This window comes from Cannabis sativa, chromosome 8, assembly GCF_029168945.1.
Source record: "Cannabis sativa cultivar Pink pepper isolate KNU-18-1 chromosome 8, ASM2916894v1, whole genome shotgun sequence".
Taxonomy (NCBI): domain Eukaryota; kingdom Viridiplantae; phylum Streptophyta; class Magnoliopsida; order Rosales; family Cannabaceae; genus Cannabis; species Cannabis sativa.
In genome coordinates this window covers 40,992,421-41,017,904 of record NC_083608.1, presented here as the reverse complement: position 1 = coordinate 41,017,904, position 25,484 = coordinate 40,992,421, and the positions used below count along the sequence as shown (strand labels likewise).

The following is a 25,484-nucleotide window of genomic DNA, read 5'->3' as shown; positions in this document are numbered from 1 at the left end:
TTTCTTCTGCGTTTATGAAAACCAAGATGGAAGGTTGGTTTTGTCTTTTCGGATTAATTTTACAAAAAAAAAAACCCAAAATATAATTTTGTTACCTAAAACCCCGTCGCTAAAATCTGAAAGAGAGATTGTGTTCGGAGAAGAAGAAGAAGAAGAATGAGCGAGACGAGGCCCGTACCGAGGAGAGATAGTCCATGGGGAACGCCGGAGGGAGAGCACCGTCAGCCCAAAGCCCATCGTTGCAATGATAGAGCTGAAGACGTCATCCAGGTATGAACTCCCACTCCCTCCTCTTCAACCACTATTTTAGATCCTCCTTTTGCAGAATTTGACTCTATATATTGATAAATCATTTATCCTATTCATTGCCCTAATTTCATTGCATTGCTGTCATTGGATTAGGTATTTACTGATTCAATTAGCGAATAGGTTTATGCATTTTTAATCGGTGAATCGCCGGAGTTTGATTGTTTGTTAGTCTACCACATTGGTGATTTAGGATTTTGTTAGGTTTATTTTGCTTCTAATTATTGTTGTACTCTTTTATTTCGGGAGCTAATTAGAAAATTGGAAATGAATTAAGTTGTATCGTAGATTATTTTAATTTGCAAGAAAAAGAAGATTAATCATTAGACCAAAGCAATCGGGTGGCAAATTCCTTATAACGAAAGACCCAGTGATCTTACTAGATCTTGACCACTTGGCTACAGAGTCAGCTACCGTATAACTTTGTAGGCAGAAACTCAGCATCAAAAATGCTGAAGATAGAAATTAAAATCAGAAGTTCATAGAATTTTGAAGCAACCAATACCAGTGAGGAGAACCTTTCTTAGGACAAAGACTCCCAACTGAACCAAGATTTTTAAGACCAGATAATTTACTTTGCAAAAGAACAAGCCAACCAGGATAGCTGATTATTAAGCTTCTAGTGCAGAGGGGATACATGTAGGGTCAGTTACTTCTTGCAAACAGCTACCATCTGCTGCCTAAAGATCGTGAGGGTTAAAGTCCCTCTATCCCGCCTAACCATGAATGAAAGAAGCATCCAACAACATTACTTTTACTTTATCCACTTTAGATTTAGGAAGAAGCAGCTTCTTCGACTGGAGTTTAGTCAAAATTATGATGCTGCCTAGCTCACATGGAATCAGCAGGAATGCACCTGAATTCCTCCTTAATGATATGAAGGGGAGATTCTTTCGCTTGGTGGCAGAGGAGCACAAGAAAAATTCCCCACTCTCTTTATTGACAAGCACTAACTTATCTGCTGTTGTTAGGTAAACACCCTCCACAGCATCAGTTTGTGCAATGGATGGATATTCCATAAAATTGAGGATTTTTTTGTAAAAAAAAGATCAAAATTGGGCATAGGGTTTTTCTTGTTTAGAATGTAATTTTTTTTATACTTGAGAATTGAGATACATGTCGGAATGTATTCCAAAAACTTCAGATGGGTCTATAATTGATTACTAAGACTAAAGTTTCCATGCTTTGTCTATTAAGTTACAAACTTTTAGTCGAATTGAGCTCCAAATATAAGGCTTCATAATACTCTAGGGATGTTCACACAAAAGGCTTTTACAGTAGGTACTCCTTATAAAAAGTAGGCGCTTGTAATTTTCTGAGAAATCAGCTGAAAATTGTGCCTATTTTACACCATTCTTTTGAGTTAAACTTATCGTATTGTGCATGTGTGGTCATGTAGGCTTGTTTTGAAGGAAATCCTTTCAAGACAGTTCCAGGACCTTTCAAGCTTTTCTGGCGGTGCATGCGTTCTAAACCTGGGTATGTATGGTTTATCTCACCTTAAAAATGATGTTATTATTTTCACTGTACACATAATTTTCATTCTGTCGCTACAAGTTCATCAAACGTACTTATTGTTTGCAGGGAGGAACCAACCGAGCCGTATACCTATTTGGAATTTGATCCTCCCAAAAGAGAGGTGAAACTCGAGTGAAAAGGCATTTAGAAGTGTGGTTTTTTCTATTTTTAAATTTTCTTGGATTAGGGATAAGAGATTTGGACCTTCTTCGACCTCAACCATTGGAAGGGGAGGTGAAATGTGATTACCAGTTAGACTTACCATCACCTTTTGAAGTTGTTTAATTCAGCTTGCTGATATAAATAATATGAACCTAGATTGCCACCATTAAAACAGGGTATTTCTCTTGATTTTGAGGCAATTTGGCCTTGCACATGTTATAAAAAGCAAACTCATGTTTTTGTCAACCTTACGCATGATCACTTATTCGACAGATGTCCCAATTGATTATGGTTTAAGTAACTAATCTGAATTGGGAAAAGGGAGTATGATAAGAAAAAAAAGAATATACTAATACGTTTAATTAAAGTAAGATAAATGATATGGTTCTCCAACATTCAATTGCTAATGTATATGGCTTTTTTCTTCACTTTTTTTTTGTCCTGTATAACTAGTGTAAATAAAGCTCGATCTTTTCTCTTTACTTTTATTCTTTAAGCTTTTTCTTTTTGCTAGTGTTGAGGGACGAAATGTTATTCCGGAATGGAGATGTGGGCTCTCTCTCTCTGCCTCTGCCTTTCTCCAAAACATCCAAGGAAAGCTAACTTGTAGTAAGCCTTACAACTTCCCATGGACTTGGAAAAACTTTACTGTACAAGTTAAAACAAAGAAAAGGAAAAACAAGACACTAGAAATCAATGATTGGTTCTCCAATTGTGAGATTGCGCTCCACAGTCCATGGCAAGTCAAAGATCTTGGCTGTGATAAATTTGAAGATCTTGTTTACATTGATGTTGTACGTTGCACTTGAAAAGAACAGCGTTGCATTGAATGCCTTCGCATATGATCTTGCCTGTTACACACACAAACAAAACCCAAATCAAATTTACACATCTTTCCTTAAGTTGATATGTTTAGTTAATATCTTTTGCATGATTGAAGTGTTATAGTACAATGAATCACAAAGGTTTTTCTTTTCCTCATATTGGTCTGTCTGTCAGTAAATTGTGTGGCTATGTGTTGTTTATCGATTGGTGAAAGGGACCCAATCATACAGTTAAATCTAAAAGGAAAGAAAATTATTGGCAGATCTCTAAAAATATCTTGCTTGAAACTTAGGTCAGGTGGTCAGTTTTTGCGGCCAATATTTAATTTGAATAACAAATAAAACATTCTTAGGGTTCAACATTCAAGGAAGAAGGATGTATGAATAATATATTAGAAATCATGCTTAGCACCCTTTATTGGTACAATTGAGAAATCATGCTTAGCACCTTATAACATTTAGTGGTATAATTAAATATTAAATATAATGATTTTTATAGAATATTGCTAACAAATTATAAATTGCCACCTCTAAGTTGTGCTTGCCTCTCTTATAGTAATACTGATAATTTATTTGATGGTAAGCTTTCACTATAGTGTGTCAAACATGAAAGAGAAAAAAAATGAAGTAAAACCATGAATTATTCTCAAATCATTTGAAGATTTGGTAGTTTGCGTGGTACTTGTTCCATATCAATCTTTGTCAGCTAACCAATTCATGTTGTTGCCAAGAAATGTCACGAATAGTTTAATTGAGAGACTCGGATATTTACCTGACTTGCTATTGTCCATTGCAAATCTATGGGTAGTTGGATGAAATCATCGAACTTTGTTCCAATCAAAACTGGAATTGCCGTCTACGAAAACCCCCAAAACATAAAAGAGAGGGAAAAGAAAATCATTTAGGCAATATCAACCACAACCCATAAAGATAATTAGAAAAAGAATCCACTTTTATAAAATATAGTACATAATTATGGATAATATAGTAATAGTATATATACAATATATTCATATTACCTGGTTCCATTTCCTTGCTTGTTGATACCATCCAATGACACTACAATAATTGAGTATAAAAACTATAAGATAAAGCTATTATATTAACTAACAAATTTAAGCAAAAAAGAAGAGAAAAAACATACATACCTATTCAAGGTACACCGACTTGTCAGATCGAACATGAACAGAATAGCTACAGAATCTTTACAGGCAATTCCCATATGATCCTGGTATTTCGTATCACCTACACACCCATTTAAGAACTAATAAAATTAAATCACACTTGCTATTTATTATTAATTAGCTTTCTAAAATTACATTAAATAATAATGAATAATAAATAAAAATTACCTCCCACTTCCCAAATGGAATAGGAAATTCGTGCATCTCCAACGATTAATATCTTATCAATTGAGCTTAACCCATTCTCATTTTCATGTTTAACTACCTCTTCTTTCTCCTCACCCATGTATTTTTCCTAAATAATCAATTAAATTAGAAAAATGAAAGTGATAATTATATAAAGTTTATTCGTAATTATTATTAATTAAAGCGTACCAAAAAGCTAGTCTTCCCAATATTGGAATCTCCCAAGAGACTGATCTTCAAGGAGACTAAATCCGAATCCATTGCATAATTACGATTGATCACCGGCGTCGAAACAGGTACTTCCGCCGGCGCCGGTACAGCTTGAGTGGATTCGAAATCAGTACCGTCCACAACAATCGGTGAAGGCGAGGACGCGATGCCTTGAGGAAGCATTCTGTAACGGACAGTTTTTCTAAGGCAAGACATGAGGAGTCGATCCATGAGTCGACGAATGCACCGCCGCAGAATCATCATACGCCGTTGAATTCTCCGCCTGAGGCAGAACTGAACCATATTTTGGAAAAATCAAACCCCTCTAATCCCGAAACCAAAAAAAAAAAAAAAAAACTGATCAAAGTCGTTTGCGAAAGAAGAGGGACAAATAATCAGGCCACTGCAATTGCGGCCATGAAAATGGAGAAGGGAAGCTCAGCTTCTCTGTTAAGACTCAGTTTTGTAATTTGTGGGAAAATGTGTTGGTATTTTTAGAAATATATTGGGTTCTTTTTGTTTTTGTTTTATTTTTGGGTTCTATTTTCAGTTACCAAACGGCCTTTTTTGTCATCTATATTACTCCTTTAACGGATGGTTGACCGTCAATAAAGGCGCGATTATGTATTGTCGAAATTGCCGGCTTTCGCATACTCCCTTTTTTCTCTTGATCAGGGGTACTTTCGTCATTTCGTACTACTTATCTGTTACATTAGAATATACGAATGCGTGTGTTTTTGTTTGGTCCGGAAATTTTTAAAATGTAAGAATTTTTTTCACTAATGTGTTGTATGCGTTACGTTAAGAATATTGTCCATGCCCTTTAAAAAAAATTGATATTGTCCATAAATGTTATAATGATCTCTTAAAGAATATTATATTGATTTATTTTGAAATATGTTATATACATTAAAATAAATGTAACTATAACAAGTTACTAATAGTAAAATTTTTATTATTAGAATCAAAATAATTATAATTACTTATTTACTTAATTAATTTTTTAATTCAAATATTTAATAAGATGTTTTTTATAATTAATATTTATAAATATTTTTTATTTTTATTTATAAGGAAATTAATAAAACCAAATTAGTATCAAGATATAGGTGATTTATTAATTATTTTTATTTAATTTTTAAATTAATCATAACTATTTAATGATGATTCAACAACTAAAATAAATGTGACTACTATAATTATATATTTAATATAACTATTAAAACCTCTTTCATACAAACATAGATATTATCCTTATTTTAATTTGTTTTCATGTAATTATTATTTTGTTATTAAAAAAAAAAAAAAAAAAAAACATATGCATATAGATATATATATAATAATTTGGGTTAGAAAGGAGTGGAACCCATTTTATTTATGGCTTGGGATTAGACGTGTTGTGGGACATAATTGATGCTTACAACTACGTATCTACTATATTTGAATTCAATAAGAGAGAGGGATAGTGTAGTTTTTGTATTACTGGGTAAGATTATTCAATGGTAGGTTGGAAAAGTAGTGGTCATAAACCAAAATCAAAACCATATGAGGGCCATTAAAAGCTTTAAAATTGAGCATGTGTTTGATTAAGTGAGCTTTTATTGAGTGGACCTGGGGATTTCTTACCCATCCACTTTATTATCTATGTATATCGTAATAGCCCAAAGAAAAGTTGTTTATGTATATATAAATAGGGACACGATTTTTTTTATATATACGGTTAATGAACTCTTACTCTTAAATAGATTAGTTATTTGATCTGGCTAGAATAAGGGTATTTAGGATTAAATATATTAGTAACCGATTCACTTTTTGTAATAAAAAATTAATAAATTTTAAAAAGTAAAAACTGACATGACCACCATCAGTCTTTTTTGATTGAGGCGGTGCCACATGTCATCCTTTGATTAGCTGAAAAATGAGAGCTAAGTAGAGCGGGCAGACGAAGCCCAGTTGCGCCTCAGGCGCGTGCGTGACATGCCCAGACCACACGGCGTCGTGTGCTGCATGCGCGCGTGGGTCGGGCATGGGGAAAAAGGAGCAGTTGCTCCTAGATCTTCTACCGCACGAACCCGAAGGTGCCACGTGGCACCTATGTTGGCTGGAAGAGGATTTTGGCCCATTTGAGCTTTTGTCTTTTGTGTTGTTATTGGATCTCAAAAATACCAATTTTTATAGTTTTTGGGCCACATTTTGACAACTTTTTATTTTTTTTTTCTTTTACAAATGTTATTCTTCTCAATAAAACACAAACAAAATATTTCCAACATAAAATATTTCACATTAATTTTAATGAAAATATTAATTTAAAATTTAATTAATTTGTAATTCTTTGAATAAAAACAAGAGAAACTTACAAAAATACTGAAATTTAGATTTATTTTTATAAAAATACTCACGCGAATTTTTTTTTTCAAAAATACTGTGTTTTTATAAAACAACAGTAGAACACAAAACAGAACAACTAAAAACAACAGTGGAACAACTAAAAAACAACTGTAGAACAACAATGAAAACTTAACACAGTACACAGTATAAAACTTACACAGTAAATTATTTAAGGTAAAAAAAACCAATCTTATAAGGTGAAAATAAAATATTTCTATGATCATTTTTAATCTAAAACCTAATTAAAATAAAATAAATATACCAATGTAAAACTCAATATATAACAACACATAATTTCATGAGTTATAAGAAATTTTTCTAACCAATGTTCTACAAAACATAAAGGCACGTACTAGGTACCTGATATTTTTTACTCTTTTTGTTATTAAATATCATGCATAAACTATAAATGTACTCGGTACGTGATATAACGTACTCCACTATCACTGCAGAAATACATAGAAACTGAAAAGGACAAAAATAACCTCAGTCTGACAACATGGACCCACCCTCTGCAAAACTATTGTACTATTAACTACCACCAATTGTCATTTGATTAAACTTAGGCATCAAAAAGTACAAGTCTAACACATTTTTCCACTCATACAACGTCCTTGACGTCAAGATGTCAACCTGAGCACTGGACGTCAACCTGGGCGGCGGTTGCTAAACAACTTTCAGTAAAATGGTCGTAACTCACCAATATTACTCCTATTCATGCAATTTGAAGTGTGTTAATTTGAAAGTTCTTTTCTAGATCTTTTTACACATAGCTCACACAGATTTCAATTCGAAAAATTGTCCCCAAGTCGAAGTGTGATTTTGTCTGTAAACGACTTAAAAACGATTTGATGGACACGATTCGAGTTTCAAAAATTGATGATTATCATCCGAAGTCATTTCAAACATTAGATCACCATCAATAGTCAAGATTAGTCTATAATTATTTTTCATATTTTTTGTATTATTTTATTAATATTTTAATCGATTTTCTTGCCTATAAAAGAAGAGCTCCACTAGCTCATTTTTCACATTCTGTAAAAGCCCTATAAGGTCAGAGCTTCTCTCTCTAGAAATATGAGTTCTTTCCTTAGTTGATTCTCTTGTAATTCTTGTGAGCAATAAAAACTCGAAAGTAGACGTAACTCCATTACCATTGCGACATAGGGAGTGAACTATTATAAATTGTGGTCTCTCTTATTTAATTTCTTTCATCTATTACTTTTCTTGTCAATGTAGCGAGACGATGTTGGCCAATTTTTAGTTTCAACAAATAGTCATTTCACCAAAATAATGAAAAAGTCAATCTTCTAAAATAACATTATAATAAATTAAAATACAACCAAACAAATAAATAGAATAAAAATTATTTTCTTCTACTCTATTTTATTACCTCCACCAGCCAAATACCACATAAATATAGTCCCATCTGAATTAAGATGGCATATGGTTAGAGGTAACAAAGTGGATTGAAATGGAAAGAAAATAATTTTTATTCCATTTTATTGTTTGATTGTATTTTAAAGTATTAAAATGTTATTCTAATAGAATAACTATTTTATCATTTTGGTAGATGACTATTCTATTTTAAAATAGGCAAGATGAAAAAAAAAAATTATTATTATTTTTTATACGTTTTAAATTTGAATTTATTCTATTTCTATTCTCATTATCATTTTTATTCACATGTTTTCATTCATCCAACTATATGTTGTTAAGTGGCATAAATTAACCATTCAAATCCTCCCCTTTACATGTGGCTCTTATCCTCCTTTGATCATTGCTAATATATTTAGGGTCAGTTTGACACAGCTGTGCTGTGGAAAAAAATAATTGTAGCTGTGCTGTTAAGAAAAAACAGCTGTAGCAAATTTGTGGAAAAAAATTGAGCTGAGTGTTTGGTAAATTATAAATTTCAAAGTATTGTGAGTTGTTAAGATCTATTATAATAATAATGATAATGTTATAATCTAGTTTATTATAATCACAAATATGTAAAAATATATTTTATATAATATTTTATTTTTTTTATATATTTTTAATTTTTTTTAAATATAAATTTATATGCATTTGATAAAAATAATTTATAGTATTTTTTATTATGTTTTATCAGATGTAAAAAACATTAGAAATTTAAATATATAAGAAAAATTCTAGGTTAATGTTATTTGTTAATAATAAAATAATATAAATTATTTAAAAAAAATAAGAGATTTAATAATTATTTATTTTATTATATTTAGTTTTTTTTTTATTTTTTTTAATATGTAATAAATAAGTAAATATGGTTTTAGTACAAAAAAAATTATTAGTCTTTTAATCAAAACAATTTCTCTAAAAAGTTGGGTTGGAGCAGCTTCAGCTTTTAGCTGTAGCTTCTCCAAAAAAATTTCAAAAAACTAGTTTTTAACTGTTTACTAAACACATTTTTATTATAAATTTTTCAAAAAGCAGCTTTTAGTTTTTCCAAAAATTATACCAAACGGGCCCTTAAAATTTTTTTGATGTGGAATATTATTATTAAAATTTAAGATGTCTTTTAATAATAATAATGAAAGAAAACCATTAAAAACATTGATTTTTATCATTACTCGTAGAAGACACCGATTATGTATACTAAACCCAAAATAAATAGTTAAATATTCTGCTTTTAATTAGTTCTATTACTCTATAGTTAGTAGTTAGTAAAGGACGAACCTTCATTATTTAATCATCTTACCAAACTAAACTGATTCTTTAGTAGTTGTGACTACAAATTTCTGAATCTCATACACGCAACAAAAGTGGGAAAAATCTGTTCAATGGAAAAGGAAAAACACCCACAAAAATGTGGCACATTAATATAACATAACTATACATTAAAATATACCAACCTAAGCTTCTTTTTAAGGTGGTATTTGGTTGGAGGTAATAAAATGACATAGAATGGAAATAAAACAATTTTCATTTCATTCTTTTGTTTAGTTGCATTTTAAAGTATTGAAATAACATTCTAATGTAATGTTCTTTCCACTATTTTGGTAGAATGACTATTCCATTTTAAAAATAAAGGAAAAACCATTCCAATGTAATAATAGAAAATGATTTTTTTATCAATTTTTTTATACATTTTAAATTTTATTCTATTTCATTCCTATTTCTATTTCTATTCTCATTCTTATTTTTATATTTTTATTTCTCTTAATCAAATGCCACCTAAGTATATTTGATTATAATAATTAGTTCTACAAATATTAAATAAATAAAATATTAAAAATTCAATAATCTATAATATCTTTCGTATTTCAATTTTCAACATCAAAGTATGAAAGATGACATGCCCACCTCCACAAAGTACAAAAAATTTGAAAAAAAATATTTATGTTATATTAAATGTGATTATAAAATTAAAGTAAATATTATAATTTAAATTTAATTTTATTATACATATTTTTTTTATTTTATATTATATTAAACGTTCATTATATTTTTTTATAATTTTTTTTAAAAATATATTTTTCTTATAATTCTGTTAAAAAAAAAAAGTGTATAACATTTCAAAAAAAAAAAATACTATAAAATTAAAATATTATAATTAAATTAAAATTATAATTAACAATAAATTTAAAATATTATTATATTTTATTTTTATAAATAACTCTTAATAAAAAATAATATTATTTATTAAATAACATAAAAAAAATACTAATTATATAACTCATGTCTTAATGTTAATCTAATATATAGGATAAGTCTATGGCCTAAATTGGGTGTGGGAGCCACATAATCGGATAGTTTTGGAGTGAGGGTACATTATACCTGCTGTGTATTTGTGCATATGGGAATCTAGCCTTAATTAACTTTTATGTTTTTAGGTTTAGTAATATTTTTTTAATTAATTTTTTATTTTTAAAATTAAAAATATAAAAATATTTTTAAAATTAAAAAATATAAAAATATTTTTAAAATCATATTTATAAAATTATTTTTATTTTTTTATTTTTTAATTTTTTAATTAAAAATTTTAAATAATTTTTTTCTTAATTAATATTTTGGACTAACTTTAATCTAAATTTTGGAACTCGAACCTAATCTTCACCCTGACTCTCAATTCTGGCTTTGAATTCGAATCCAACTTTAAATAAAATTAACAAATAAAAATAAAAATTAAATTTACAGAACTCATTTTTATTTTTTATTTTTAAAATTAAAAAAGAAAATAATTATAAAACGTATTTTTGCTTTCCAAAATTAAAATTTTATTTTTATTTTTATAATTAAAAAATTTAAAAACAAAAATTACCGAAGGCTAGCTAATTAAATCATATTTAATTAATTGCTACAAAAAAAAAATCATATTTAATTAATTTTTTTTTCTTTCTACGTTTTCTTCTTCATTTTTTATCTTTTTATTCATCATCTTCTATCATAATTGCACAGAGTGGGCTTCGACAAGGCAGGTGGAGGCTTTGTCGGAAAGAAAGCCAAATCTGTTGCTTCAATGTCGCCAATAGATAATCACTCTCTTTATTCTCTATCGTAGGTACTTTTTTCTTTGCCGATTTCTGAACTATTCGTTGCTTTTGATTCAAAGCCCAAAAGGAATTGAGAAGAAAGACAAAGAGGCGGAAGACGATATGACTGGTGGTGGGTTATCTACAGGGGAATCTGGGCTTCGTTCCTTTGCTTTGTTGTTTTGACAGTATTCAACGAGATAAGCTTTGTCAAACTTGGTGTTGATGCTTTCGTTTCGGATCTCAGATGGGTGTGAGGCTCGACAACATCAGGGGATCAACGACGGCGTGAACTCGATGGTGAGATCTCGTGGTTGGGCTATGGTTGTTGGGGTGTTGAGAATCATGGGGTTCCATCTCAAAATCAATTGGCAATGAGTGGAGTAGCCCATGTTCTTATATATGGCTCAATTCTCTACCATTTATTCCATGTGGGACAATATCCACAATATTGCCCCTCAAGATGATGGCTATTTTTTGCTCATCAATCTTGAACCGTATCAGAGTGGACAAGATCGGATAGGATCACTTGCCCGCAAGGGATATGGCTCTGATACCATGTTGAGAATCATGGGGTTTCATCTCAAAACCAATTGGCAATGAGTGGAGTAGCACATGTTCTTATATATGGCTCAATTCTCTACCATTTATTTCATGTGAGACAATGTCCACAATAGTTAAAGATGGATAGAGTATGTGAAGACGACAACTGATTAGGTTAATTTTGAATTGGGACTTATCACCATAGAATGATTTATTTAAGATTGAAAGTTTTGATTGATCTTGAGCATTTGATGTTTTGAGATTGATTATGTAATTGGTGTCTTTAATTTTTGGAAAACAATTGTTTTTTTAAGAGTGAAAAAGTACAAACATTCAGGTTTGAATGGGGTAAAAGTTACAATCCCAACTAATCTCACATATTCGGTCAAGATTCTTTATTCTACAAGAAATGGAATATTTTTTATTAATCTTGTTAATTTGTGTCCACAAACATAAGATTGGGATAATAATGATAATTTACACTATATTAAACAAAAGATCTTAAGAAAAACAAAACATGAACTTTACAAAATCCTTCCAACACAGCACCGAACCCTTCTAAAACCAAATATATTATATAAAAAAAAAATAAGAAAAAATGAAAACAAAAACAAAAAAAAAAACAAAAACAAAAACAAAAACAAAAACAAAAAAACAAAATCCTCCACAATATGATTACACACGGCAACAATCGTGCAACCAACTTCATTTATGTATGGTATACTAAACAAAACCAATCACAACTACATATTAAAAGTCTTGTGGATAGGGCCATTTTAAATCCTCACACTATAAATTTTCTATTATTTTTTATACGAAATATTGAAGAGATATTTCATAGTGTTAAACACTTAATATTAGTACAAATGAAAAACCATCACATATAATTTACTTTAATATATATGGAACATTTTTTAATGGGTATTATACATGAATAGTTACTAAACAAATTTAACTATAAATATTAATTTTAAAAATATTAAACTATCGAATTTTGATCTAATAACAAATAATGAAATCACAAATTTAAATTTTTATGCGTAATTTAACTACTTAATTAAAAAAATATCAAAAAATATCTATTTTTACACTATATCAAAAATATGTTCATATAAAAATATTTAACTCAAACTCAACTTTTTCTTTTCTTATTTTTCTTACTAATTATTTTTTTTTAATTTTTTTTTTTTACCGATAGAACAATCTCAGCCCAATATAAAAATGAGAGATTTTTTTAATTAGATAAAAAAAATTAAATATAAAAACTCAAAATTTTTTAATTTTACCTATTCATGGGTAATACCCATTAAGATTGCACTCATATATATATAAATGTACATTTATGTGGTGTAGTTTCAGGTTTGGAGGCATGTCAACACCATGAAAGAAAGTCTATTGTATTTTGTGGTTGTACATGGGGATAAAGCAAGAACAGGTCTACTCTGGCCTCTCAAAAGTCTTCGCTAAGCGAAATAAGTTTGGTTGGTTGGAAGTTATGTGATGAATTTTTTAAGGAGCCAAACACAAACTTTAAATAACAAAGTAATCATGCTATAATCTCATAATTGTAATACTATTTTAGTTAACCAACTGTTCTACATCAACAAAATTCTTGTGAAAACCATAATGGTTGAAAAAGAAAGAACAGTTGTGGAAAACTTTCACTCACATTTTCAAGAAAATTTGTGGTCCAAAAGAAAGACATGAAACTAAAAACGAAAAACAAAATATATAAATATTTATTATCTACATTGGAGAAAATTTCTGTTCCTTGAATTAGGGGTAAACAATGGTCTTGAACTGGGATTTCGAAGCTTTTTAAGTTCCTCTCTCTTGTATAACAGTTTTTATTCTATTTGCCTAATTGTATCAGTGGAAGGATCATGCATGTATAACAGTATAATGAGATTTGTTCTAACAGTGTAGTGTATTAGCCTGGAAGAGAACTGGCAAACCAAGAATTTTCTTAAGGAGCAGAATGGAAGTTCACTTCAGAGCTTGGACTAGCATGATTTTGCTCGCTGCGGTTTCGCTTGAGAATCTGTTTAATCTCTGCTTCTTTTTTATCTACAAAATCAATCAAGTTCTTGAAACTAGTTGCTCGAATTGTCCGTCTTGGTGTTCCAGGCACAACCTCTTCCGGGCCTACATCAGCCTCAGGGACAAATTTTCGGTACTGACAACATATTCTCAAGGCAAATGTAGTAAGAGCAATGAAGCAGGCCACACCAGAGATAAGAAACAAGCCCCAGAAACTAGTGAGAGACAGTCGGTTTGCTTCTTGGTCTTCAGGGTTCATGCTGCAGTCCTCTGTTTGCAGCCATTTCTTACGAATTTTCTGGAGATCACCATTCTCGGAGAGTTGAAGAATGGCAGTAGATAGGTCCACTGCAAGAGGAGAGTCCCTTGGAAATGCCTGAGGAAAGCAAGGAAACTGAATTAGTTTACAATATTGAACCACATTATATTTTACATGTATTGTTTTTAGATTTAGAAAGTACTTACAAATCCCCATCCACTTTTTGTGAACTCCTGCCCTACAGTTCTGTATTGACATTTGGTATGGGACAAGAAGGCCTCCACATATGGAAGCTCGTCCACAATGGCAGCTACTCCACCAGGAACTTTTGGCCCAAGCCGAAGAGCATTACCGTACTCTTCCTCGTTTCTCAAATTGACAAGCCTTGATTCTGCAATTTTGAGCTCATTAGTGAGATACTTCCAAGCAAATGATCCGTCCTGAATGCCAATAGGATCAGTGCCCGACATCAACGAGTCTATGCCTTCAATTCTTGATGTCAGCTGTTGCACTGTGAGGATTGATGTCAAACTAGCTGTGTAACTTGAGTTGATAATCAACACCACAAAAAGCCATATGATGAGTACCAAACGTCCCAGCGTACTAACAGTGTTCTCTCCTGTGTAATGTGCAAGAAGGGGATCATGTTAGTGATCCATTATGTTGTTGAAGAGATTAATTATTGGTGTGTGAATGGAAGACTAAGAATGAAGTACGTACTGTGTGAGAAAAACATCGTTGAGAAACTAAACCTGAAAGGCAAAAACAAGGTCAGTAAACGTACTCCACAAATGGCAAGATATCAGGTGAAAGCTAAAAGCTAGATTATCTAACTACATATGTTTAAAGCATTTTCTGTGAAACTTACATAGTACATGTTCATGCATTCAACTAAACTTGACCAGACAGCTTATTTGACCAAAGTCTTTCTACTCAAGAAGGTTTTTGTGCTACACAGCACGAAATAGTGGAGAATTTTACAGCATGATCTTCAAAGTGTAGAAGCACATATGGAAAATTTCACATGTTACTGGTGATTTTATAGGCACCCTAGCCACAACCAGTTCCATTTTGCATTTACATGGATTCAAAGACATCATCGGAAGCCTTAAATGGAAATAAAACATTTTTCTCTAATCCTAGAAACAAATAAAGGATTAAAAGAAGGAAATATGTACTGACCAAAAAATAGTCATGATTTGCTTTCTCGGTGGACCACGAAACTCGTGATTAGACCTATGCTCAAGAATCCAGACAACAGCACCCACAAAAAGGAAGAAGCCACCAGTCACAATCCACATTGGCAAAGTAAATGGCTTGAGGAAAGCCCATGGACTTGTCTTTGCCTCTTTGACAGGAGCAACTACAACAAGTCCTGATTCCAAGTAAGGCTGCGTAAAATCAACCATCCTTGTTCTATTTGTAGTAATTGTAATATCCCCAACAGCAGCATCATATTTCTGTTAAGAAAACCAAACCCAAACCACCCTCATCAAATTAAAAGATAACAAAGTTTAGTAAATGTGAAGACACACTAACATATGTAGGTATCCGTGTAAGATAGTATTAAAAATAATTACTAAACTAACTCTGCTATAGGTTGGACCACTGATATTCAACAATTTGATCACCACTAAGTTAAAAGCTACATTTTAATGCCAAATACTCACATTTTCTGCAACCAAACGTACAAGTTCAGAGAATTCGGGATTTCTCTCTCCATCTCCATATAGCACATATTGTCGTGGCACAGCATAAGGCAATAGCACTACAGCGGATTCAAAGACATCGATGCAAAATCCTCTTACCCCTGGAGGGTTTTTATCTTTAGCCACGATATCTTTGTAACCAACTCGATTAGGCACTGCAATTCGCAGTGGCTTGCCATTGTTGGGAAATATCCATCCTCGAGGCGTCTTAGCTGTTTCTCCTGGCCATATAATGCTGTAAAGATGTTGATTGCTGGTAGAAACATTGGGAGGCTTTGAATATACAATCTCTGGAGCAGCAATTGACAGACCAGAATGATTTGTCCAATAACCAACCTTACGAGTACCAGTCCCATCAATGTTTAGAATATCATATGCTGGATGAACTAAGTTTTTATCCGTATCAAATTGAATCCTACCACTCACACCTGTGAAGTTCGTCCTAAGTATTGTCTTTAGATATTGTGAGCCTCCATCAAAAATGTGGAGTGATGATAAGCGCAGGGAGCTTCTGTTTGTATCTCGTAATTGTGGGTCTTTAGAGAATGATATTTTACCACCCTCATTCAAAAATACATCAAGTGCACGGGCTGCTAACCAAACTGAGTCATAGGCATAAAGAGCATAAGAATTGAAACCTGAAATACCATCATGTTTTAGTTTGTCCCACCTAGACATAAACTTTTTCTTAAGATCAGTATCTGGTGTGTAATGGCGAATAGCAACAACCCCTTGTAAAAGATTCATTATGTTAGGATCAGGTAGTCGTAATGTATCCAGGTGAGAAGGAAGCCAGTCTGTTGCAATCCAAACATAACCAGCGCCCATCATCCCTATAGATTTTGCAACAGAGAAAATATTCAAGCCAGAGTCAGGGTTAACATGTACAACATACACCCGAGATTCCATGAGGTTTACACCTAGTAAAACGTCATGGATTTCACTTATTGAGGCTCCAGGAGAAAAGGCAGCCTTGTAAGAGATTCTAGCACGATTCTTTGCCAAGGCATCACCCAAAACAGAAATCCCATTTCTGCCATAATCATCATCAACAAATATGGCAATTACTTCTCTCCATTGATGATAATCCACCAAATCGGCTACTGCATACATCTGGAAGTAGTCACTCTGTGTAGTACGAACTAAATATGAATACTGCTGTGCAGAAAGAGAAGGGTCTGTCGATCCAAATGACAGAAGAGGTACATGGAGCTCATTTATAACATGTGACATGACATGAGATATCCCAGAGGACTGTGGGCCAATTGCAGCTACAACATCATGTTGAATGAGCTCCAAAGCTACAGGGAGGGTAATATCATTAGATATCTTACTTCAAAACATAAAGAGGGAAAGCTTATAATCATATAAGTGATCCAGATAAATCTTTTCCCCATCCACAAATTGATGGATATTGATAGTTAGTGAGAATTTTTAATTATCACAGCTCATTAAAAGGGCATACAAACAAAATTCAGTTTCAGAAAGAATATTAAAAGACCCAAAAGTCACAATGATCAGATCTTTAGAGAAGGCATCGATATCAGATACTGTATAGCAGTAGAAATTCTAAGTGAATCGTCAATCCTATTGTTACATTTAAAACACTACAGTACCAAAATGCCAATATGAAACATGGCAAGCCCCAAGACTACATTTTAAAACAACTACAACATTGTAATTTTCCAGTATATACGAAATTCAGTTCATATGAATATCTTGTGCCTATCCATTACAAACAACATCATATGTTGAAATTTTAAGAAGGCCTCTTATGCTCAAATGATCATACATACAGAATTTACATTCAAATCAGATTCTCGGTAACTAAATAGTTGGTGTGGGAACCAATAAATATCTTGTGATTTTTCAAGGAGAATTCAACTTTCCAGGGCAAATACCTTCAAATTTCGACAAATTTAGTATTGTATGCAAATATAGTAAACATAGCAAGTATGAGCAAAGTACTATTCTAGCATTTGAAGATACAATGGTAGTATTTGCTAGTATGTTACACAACCAACAAATAAAGTACCATTTTTTTATGCAAGTTTATACTTAGATGCCTTTGAAGGCACTATGGCCTGGCCTAAAATCTGAACTACCAAATGTCAAATTCCTTTTTGGTTGACTCTTACTAATCTAACAAATGCAATTCTCTTTCATTCAAGAAAAAAAAAAGTAATTCTCTTCGATTAAACCAAGCAAGAGGAGTTAAAGGAATTACCTTCAATAGTTCCAAGAAATTGACTACAATTGGTATCTTGGAAAACAACATTCAATGTTGTTCCATGAAGGATGCTTTTATCAGAATTTACATCCTCAATGGCTGCTAATATCGCTGGTTTAGCAGACCTCCCAATAACCGAATTGTAAGTGAACAAAGCTCCAATATTCACAACACTCGGTCTTGAAGAAGAAGAAGAAACACTGGTATTTCCAGTACCAGCCATTGGGTTTGAAGAAGAAGAAGAAACACTACTATTTCCAGCAACAGAAATTTGATTTGAAGAAGGAACAGTAGAATTGTGAGTGGCACCCATTACTTGTACAGATGCCCACAAACTGAAAATCAGCAAAAGAAATATTCTTTTCAAGCATATAAGAGCAGGGCCAGGCCTGTTGACCAAGAAGAAGACCTTCATGGCTGAAAGAGTTTCTATATTAAACCTGGTCGATTCTTCACCTCAACCCAACATCTGTTCTCGACTGGAAATATCATAAAGCAATGTCAGTATGAAGAGGAGCAATAGGAGAATGATAACAAAATTATGACAGCTAAAAGGGTTCTTCAAATTCTTAAGAACCCAGATGGAAATACAAAGATTTAAGCTTGAACATTAACATATTCATCAGCAAATGTCCAACCCAGAAAAACAAAAATAAAATAAAATAAAATAAAAGGGAAAAACATACACACCCACTAACAGTTAGGATCCAAAATCAAAGATATATGCAGCCATGGATACCATAAACCTATTGGCTGTGTTGTTACCACCCACATGGAAACAATATATAAGAAAGATTTTCAGCGAGGGTATCTATAAAGAAAATTCTAAGTGTACCATCATATACTACTCAAGAGAATGAAGACCAAAACAAGATTATAATAAAGCAATAATTATATAAAATTGGAAAACTCACATGTTCAGATAAAGAATAAATAATAAACAATTTTAAATGAATTAGAAGAATATAAATTTTGTAAATGATGACATTTCTGCTGGGATTGATTGATTACCTCCCAAGGTTAAAGCCAACTTAAGAACTGTTAAAAGGTCATTTGTGTTTGTATATGTGTATATGAATTATGATCTCAGAAGAGATTTCACATCAACAGTAATAAACTGAAAAAAGCATTCTGAAGGCTGAAAACAGTGTTAGCAAGCTCAAGAAAAGAATTATTCTCTCACTTTCACTTCTTGTGAGCTGTGCTTTGCTCAACTAGCTAAGCTTTTTCAGTTTGCTCTCTAAAGCCTATATAAATATTTGAATATTTACCAAAAGATACACTAAATATTATTTAATTAAAGTATCAAAATTTAACCTTTTTTTATTAGTACAACTAGAAGGGGTTTAAAATAATGGTCTTGTTGGGTTTATTTCCATATATGGCCTTTGCTTGTGATTCTCTATTTTAAATTTAAAAATTACTTAGTTTTTCTTTGAAATATAATAATAAAAATTAAAGGTATAAACCTTGAAAAATATAGTATTGATTGATGGAGTAGGCCCCATCACCAAAAGCTGTGGTAAAACAAGTCATGAAACATGTGGCCTTATCTTCTCTGCCACGAGTGATAAAACAACATCAACAAGGCAGCCAGCAGCCCATCCTTCTATTTATTTTTTTATTTATTTTTGTCTCGATTAAGAATAGTTATACAACCACGTGGCTAGCTCAAGTGGCTATAGTGGGTGTGTGAGTCTTGGAGGTCTTGGGTTCGAGTCCCAGATAAAACATGTTGTAATATATAAACGCTTAAATTAAAAAAAAAAAAAAATTAAGAATAGCTATACGATTATGACCCCTTCCTTTGCTAAATTAGGAAATGACAAAGGGTAAAAAGTATCACTAGTATCACGATAGAATAATTTGCGGTGAAATTTTTTTTATTTTTTATACACTTAACTTTTTTTATTTTTTTTTATTGGTAAAATCTCTTTATGTTTTAATTTTTATACACTTAACCTCCTTATTTTTGTTATTTGTGGCAAAATCTCCTTAAGTTTATTTTTCTTTACAAATTTAAAGTTTCAATTGCTGTTAAATACTAACTGGATTACTGCTGTATCGACTTTAAGATTTTACTGTTACATATACACAGGTGTATACAGTTGTTATCCAGTTGATATTTAACGGTAATATTTAACTGGCGTGTCAAATTTGCAAAGAAAAATAAGTATAAGAAAGTTTTGCCACAAAAAAAAAATATTAAGGAGGTTAAATGTATAAAAATTAAAATATAAAGAGATTTTGCCACTAAAAAAAAGATAAAGGGATTAAATGTATAAAAATTAAAACATAAGGAGTTTCGCCGCAAATTGCTCATCATAATATTATTATTATTATTAATTGTTATATTGTTATATTGTATAATTAAATATTGAGTTTTATATTTATTTAATAACTATAATTTTTCTCTCTAAATTTTAATATATACTATTTTTTATTTAACTTTCTCGAGCTATTAAAAATTCTCTTTAAATTATTGAAATTATTGGATATAAGAATTTTCGTTCGATTCCATTTAATTTTATTAACAAACGCCCGTTAGTAAAATTAAACGAAAATTTTTGAATCTAACAATCTCAATAATTTAGAGATACAATTATTTTGTACATATCAAAATTTAAAGAAACAAACCTACTTTAAATTAATATGGGTAATAATTCACAACCTTGTGGTAGTATTGAACACTAAAAAAAATATCTAATAGCACTTCGTCGCTCTCTAAAAAATAAGTTAAATTCGATACATACTAAAATTAATAAGTTATTGTGTCAAATTTAGCATAACAATAAATGTACTTTTTTATTTATAATATTGTCATTTATTATTAAATATCAATGAGTAACTTTAATATATATTTTAATTACAATGTTATCATTATTTATTTTGAAAAATATTTAGTTTATTGTAGTGATAGCTTAGTAGTTTATTAATTACACCTCTTCTCATAAAAATAAAGTCCCAACTTTGAATCTCCATCTCTCACTATCAAAAAATATTTATATGTATATGGGTAACTATTTAATGGTTACATTTTTATTGTAAACATCATGATTACATTTTTTTTACCTGTAATAAATAGATAAAAATTCTTTTTTTAGAATTGATTAATTATAATTAACTATTTTTTTAAAAAAATAATTAAATAAATATTTAACAATACCTCTTTTAGTAATTAAAATTTATAGATAATTTTTTTATAAGTATATAAATCCCTACTATAATTATTTTAACAGTTAAGATATTTAATTATAATATTTATAATTTGTTTTTTTTTACAAAATGTAGATTTATTTTTATATAAATTAAAATTCTCTCTTTATAATAAATTTTTAAATAATTAATAGTTTTTTTACAATTAGATGATGATGTATCAAGCTAGTCTAAGTAGTATATGTTCACTAATACTACATCATTTGATATTTGTGGTGAGATGTGATAGAGGTGATTTATGTGGCTCTTGATAAGATTCAGGGAACTACCCTTTGAGGTTTGAAATTACAAAAATAAAGAGAAAAGTATACTAGTAATCTCACGCACAACTAGTAATCTCACGCACAATTTTGCTTTCCTTGTATAAGTTAGATGCATTTGAGGACTTTAAATGCTTTCCTTCAACCTATTTATTTTTTACTTTTTAAATATTTAAATAAAATAATTAAACAATTAAGTATAATAATTTTAAATTAAATTATAAGTATAATAAAATTTTAATTATGAAATTATATGTGTATAATTTTAAATTATAAAGAGTTTTGTTATAAAAAGTTAAATAATTTAAGTGTAAAAAAATAAATTGCTAAAAGATCCTTATTTAATAATAAATTACAAAAAAAAAAAATCAATAATCATACTTAATTTAATTTTAAAATATAATTAATCTTAATTAAAATTTTATAAGAAAATAAATTATCAGGTTAATATCAGATTACAAGTTATTTATTATTTATATTTATTTAATTTCTAAATTAATCACGACCATTTAACAGTGATCCAAGGTTAAAAAAATATAATCATGATGGTTACAATAAAAATGTAACCATTGAAATCTCCTCATATATATGGGTGACTACTCATTTTAATTTTAACCATCATGATTATATTTTTTTAACCCGTGAACCAAAAACAACAAAACTAATGTTTAAGCCTCAAAAAGTGGTTGGATGTATCCCAATATCCTAAGGGTCATGCGACTACATGAAAATATGTCACTGAGAAACACCCCACCACTTCAAAACTCAATAAGTTCTAATTGTGACTCGATATAAAATATATATATATATATATACTAGGTGATTGTTACGTGTCAAGCCAGTTAGTTTTATTTAATATTTTAGTTTTTTATTTGAATTAATAATTAAAATAGTATAATTATTTGAACGATTTGTTTTATAAAAATAAAATATGTGTCAGTATATTTAGTAAGTAAAATATAGTTGTGTTATAATAATGTATGTTATTAATAATAAAATGTACATTAATCTTCTAATTGAAAAAAGTTCTATTATCTCATTTCATATCTAATAATAGCTATACAACTATATATTTATAGACTTTCACATTCTTTGCAAATTACTAATAAGCACCAATAATATTTTCATATTCTAATATTTTTCAACCTTCTCCTCTTGGTGGTAAAATTAAAAATAAAACTAAAAATAAGCACAAACATATAAGGAAGGGGTAAGTTGAAAAATGTCTCTTTTATTCATTAATTAATCAAATTTACCTCTAATTTTATATTTATTTGAAACATACCTCTTTTTATATGTATTGTACCCAAAATACCCTTACATAAGAGAATCACATGGAGAGTATCTTGAAGTGACAGGGGCAAAATTGGTATAATGTTTAAAAAAAGAGGTAAAAATGATAGATTTAAAAAAAAAAAGTAAAATTAAAAAAAGATAATATAAAAAGGGTATAGAGTGTAATTTAATTACAGCCCATTTTATCTTTTTTTTTTTATTATTTTTTTAAGCCCAAGCCCAAAAATCTCTAAGCCAACACAATCAATCTTCTTTTATATTATCTTTTCTAAATATTTTATCTATATTTTTCTTTTTTAAAAAATAAATAAAAAAATTAATATTCTCCCAAAATAGGTTTGTTAGAGAGATATGTGGCTAAGATGATTTTTTTAATTTAAAAAGAGATTATTAATATTTAAAAGATTGTTTATTTAAAAGATTGTTTAATTTTTTGGGTTTAATTATTGGGTTTATTTTTTAACGGGAGATCAAACCTAATCGTTAAATTTAACAGAATATTCTTTTATTTTTAAGTATATTCTGTTAAACCAAGAATGTTAAACCAAGAAATGCCGTTAGATAGGCACTTTTAATATATAAAGATATAAACATATAAAAGAACCATCTCCAAAATAAAATAGAGTGGTTGTGTATTTTACAATGACCTAAGGGTTACTTAGAGAAATAAGCATTAAATCTATTTGAAACGCCCAACCACTGTCAATTTTCGACTTGGAGACAGATGAACCTAAATATGTGAATATGCAAAGGGTTCTACTATTAATATGTGAATATTCAAAGTTCATCATTAAATATGCAAGTATTCAAGTTTCAGGCAAGAATTTTTCAGAAAAAATTCTATATTTTACCTTGTTTTGTTATAAATTTTGATTCCTCGATAAGTCCTATTGATCTCATGCAATTTCTATCCCTAAAAACCCAAAAGGTATGTGAACATTCAAAAAGAATGAATTTATAAAAGAATCGAGAAAGAAATACCAACCTTTTGTATGAGGATATGTTCTCCTAAATTTGAGAATCACTCTAAAAGTTCTTCATCCTTCACAAAATCGTTTTTAGAAAATGAAAATCCAAAAACTTTGAAAGGTTTTTGAAGTTTGAAATTTTCAAAGGAGAAGAACGCCAAAAATGAGAAATTGGGAATGAAAGGGAAATGAAGTGCGATCGATTTGTATTTGAGGGGGTTAAATACAAATAATTCCTATTCGTTAGGATATGAACACGTGGCAAAAAAGAAACCAAAGGTCACCTCATCCAATGATCACCAACGAGCATGCTTACACACACCCCGAAGGATTTTGATGACGTGGTATCTTGGGAAAATAAAAACAATTAATACAGTCGTCTTTTTGAAACCCTCAGTAAGATAACTAAAAGTCACCATATCATGATGATAACTTGCCTACCTCTCTTTAATAGTTTTCCTATATGACACAGTTGTCAATCGCAAAATTAGTGACATGTGTTATAGTGCGAATTTTTACCTAGAAATATGAGAGCAGTCTCCTATAAATTTGACATGTGGATCAAATTCTTAAGAAAAGGATGACCTGTTAATTAATGACTTTCAAAGAGTTAACCTCGCTTGATTTGAACTCACGAGATGATGCGACCTTAACAGGTCTAGTCGCATACTATGTCTTGTATAGTTAAAGACAAGCAGTACCGAGAGGATTTAATATAAGTAGTGTATATATCACAATATGTATGAAGACTAGGTAGACTTCCCTCGTGACTAGTAAAGATTGCTTCTTTACATAAAGATGGGTTTGAATGACTGATCGTGTTCGATGACTCGTCAGGAACTCATGTGTTCCACATTTTCAATAAGCGAGATTATCCGTCTATGCAATCTTAGGTGAGCACAGACATCCAAACGACAGGCCCATGGTCCACCTAACAAATACTAAACGTACCAAAAGTTTGAGAGCTTGTGCGAGAATATAAACATGCAACTCATGTTAAGAAAGTCGCATACGTTGCCACACTTAATACAAGAACATATTAAACAGATCTTCATTTATTCTTTAACGTTTATTCTGATTTAATACTGTCATTTATTGTAAAATGATTCTAAAACCGATTAGTTATGTATATCCTGAAGGTTACTTGCTTTTCATATAAAGGAGTGATCCGAATCAAATAAATTAAACTGGAATCTTTGTAATTGTGGACTAAGTAGATTGAGCTCTGACTAAATCACTATACTTTTTTGTGTTCTTGTTATTTTTTGTCTTTTGTTCAGTTTGTTAGTAGCTAATTTTTTGAGTACTCGCTACCGTAAGTGATTACTCACAAATTTTATTTGAGTATTCTTAATAGCATTAAATATTCGCACGACTTTTGGTGTTATTTAAATTCTTCCGGTAATAATTTTTAATGAAAAACTTGAAATAAAAAAAAAAAATTTACTCTTGATATCGTATATTATTTGACACTTGACAGTGGATTAAATATTTTCCAAGTTGCAGATAAGAGAGATCGTGTCACTCAAATATCATGAATATACATATTCAATTTAGAACTTTTAATATTAAATTAATGCCCCACTAAAAATTAGAGAATATTAGAGAGAGTGAGAAAACAAAAGAAAAAGCACCTACAAAATATACAAAATTTTCGTAGTACATCGCCTTAAGGAAGTTTTGGTAGATTTT

The 25,484-nt window shown here is 30.2% G+C and overlaps 3 protein-coding genes across 5 annotated transcripts; 1 reads left to right on the top strand and 2 right to left on the bottom strand.

The window, feature by feature from the left end:
• The first annotated feature begins 55 nt into the window (after positions 1 to 55).
• Positions 56 to 2,232, top strand: LOC115700886 (uncharacterized). Its single transcript, XM_030628551.2, has 3 exons — positions 56 to 270; positions 1,706 to 1,785; positions 1,891 to 2,232. The coding sequence occupies exons 1-3, from the start codon at positions 157 to 159 to the stop codon at positions 1,958 to 1,960; spliced, it is 264 nt and encodes an 87-aa protein (XP_030484411.1). The 5' UTR covers positions 56 to 156; the 3' UTR covers positions 1,961 to 2,232.
• An 81-nt stretch (positions 2,233 to 2,313) lies between these two features.
• LOC115700883 (septum-promoting GTP-binding protein 1) lies at positions 2,314 to 4,935 on the bottom strand. Its single transcript, XM_030628547.2, has 6 exons — positions 4,370 to 4,935; positions 4,163 to 4,289; positions 3,959 to 4,055; positions 3,830 to 3,869; positions 3,583 to 3,666; positions 2,314 to 2,837 (listed from the first exon to the last, which is right to left on the bottom strand). Exons 1-6 carry the CDS (start codon positions 4,691 to 4,693, stop codon positions 2,673 to 2,675), a joined length of 837 nt encoding a protein of 278 aa, XP_030484407.1. The 5' UTR covers positions 4,694 to 4,935; the 3' UTR covers positions 2,314 to 2,672.
• An 8,589-nt stretch (positions 4,936 to 13,524) lies between these two features.
• On the bottom strand, positions 13,525 to 19,312 carry LOC115699440 (glutamate receptor 3.5). Of its 3 annotated transcripts, none has more exons than XM_030626853.2 (7): positions 19,064 to 19,312; positions 18,050 to 18,531; positions 15,784 to 17,123; positions 15,296 to 15,573; positions 14,834 to 14,865; positions 14,320 to 14,732; positions 13,525 to 14,230 (listed from the first exon to the last, which is right to left on the bottom strand). In XM_030626853.2, the coding sequence occupies exons 2-7, from the start codon at positions 18,465 to 18,467 to the stop codon at positions 13,781 to 13,783; spliced, it is 2,931 nt and encodes a 976-aa protein (XP_030482713.2). In that variant the 5' UTR covers positions 18,468 to 18,531; positions 19,064 to 19,312; the 3' UTR covers positions 13,525 to 13,780. The 3 variants fall into 3 exon arrangements, with proteins under 3 accessions (XP_030482713.2, XP_060958949.1, XP_030482714.2); XM_061102966.1 differs by having other exon boundaries at positions 18,967 to 19,068; XM_030626854.2 differs by lacking the exon at positions 19,064 to 19,312 and adding an exon at positions 18,743 to 18,940.
• Positions 19,313 to 25,484: the final 6,172 nt, after the last annotated feature.

Excerpts from the sequence above, each read along its gene's own strand:
- LOC115700883 (XM_030628547.2), bottom strand. The coding sequence starts at position 4,693 with ATGGTTCAGTTCTGCCTCAGGCGGAGAATTCAACGGCGTATGATGATT. Across the intron at positions 3,667-3,829 it reads AAGCAAGGAAATGGAACCAG|ACGGCAATTCCAGTTTTGAT; the intron begins GTAATATGAATA and ends GGGTTTTCGTAG. Across the intron at positions 2,838-3,582 it reads AATGGACAATAGCAAGTCAG|GCAAGATCATATGCGAAGGC; the intron begins GTAAATATCCGA and ends TGTGTGTAACAG.
- LOC115699440 (XM_030626853.2), bottom strand. The coding sequence starts at position 18,467 with ATGAAGGTCTTCTTCTTGGTCAACAGGCCTGGCCCTGCTCTTATATGC. Across the intron at positions 14,733-14,833 it reads AACGATGTTTTTCTCACACA|GAGAGAACACTGTTAGTACG; the intron begins GTACGTACTTCA and ends CACATTACACAG. Across the intron at positions 14,231-14,319 it reads CAAAAAGTGGATGGGGATTT|GCATTTCCAAGGGACTCTCC; the intron begins GTAAGTACTTTC and ends TGCTTTCCTCAG.
- LOC115700886 (XM_030628551.2), top strand. The coding sequence starts at position 157 with ATGAGCGAGACGAGGCCCGTACCGAGGAGAGATAGTCCATGGGGAACG. Across the intron at positions 271-1,705 it reads GAGCTGAAGACGTCATCCAG|GCTTGTTTTGAAGGAAATCC; the intron begins GTATGAACTCCC and ends GTGGTCATGTAG. Across the intron at positions 1,786-1,890 it reads TGCATGCGTTCTAAACCTGG|GGAGGAACCAACCGAGCCGT; the intron begins GTATGTATGGTT and ends TATTGTTTGCAG.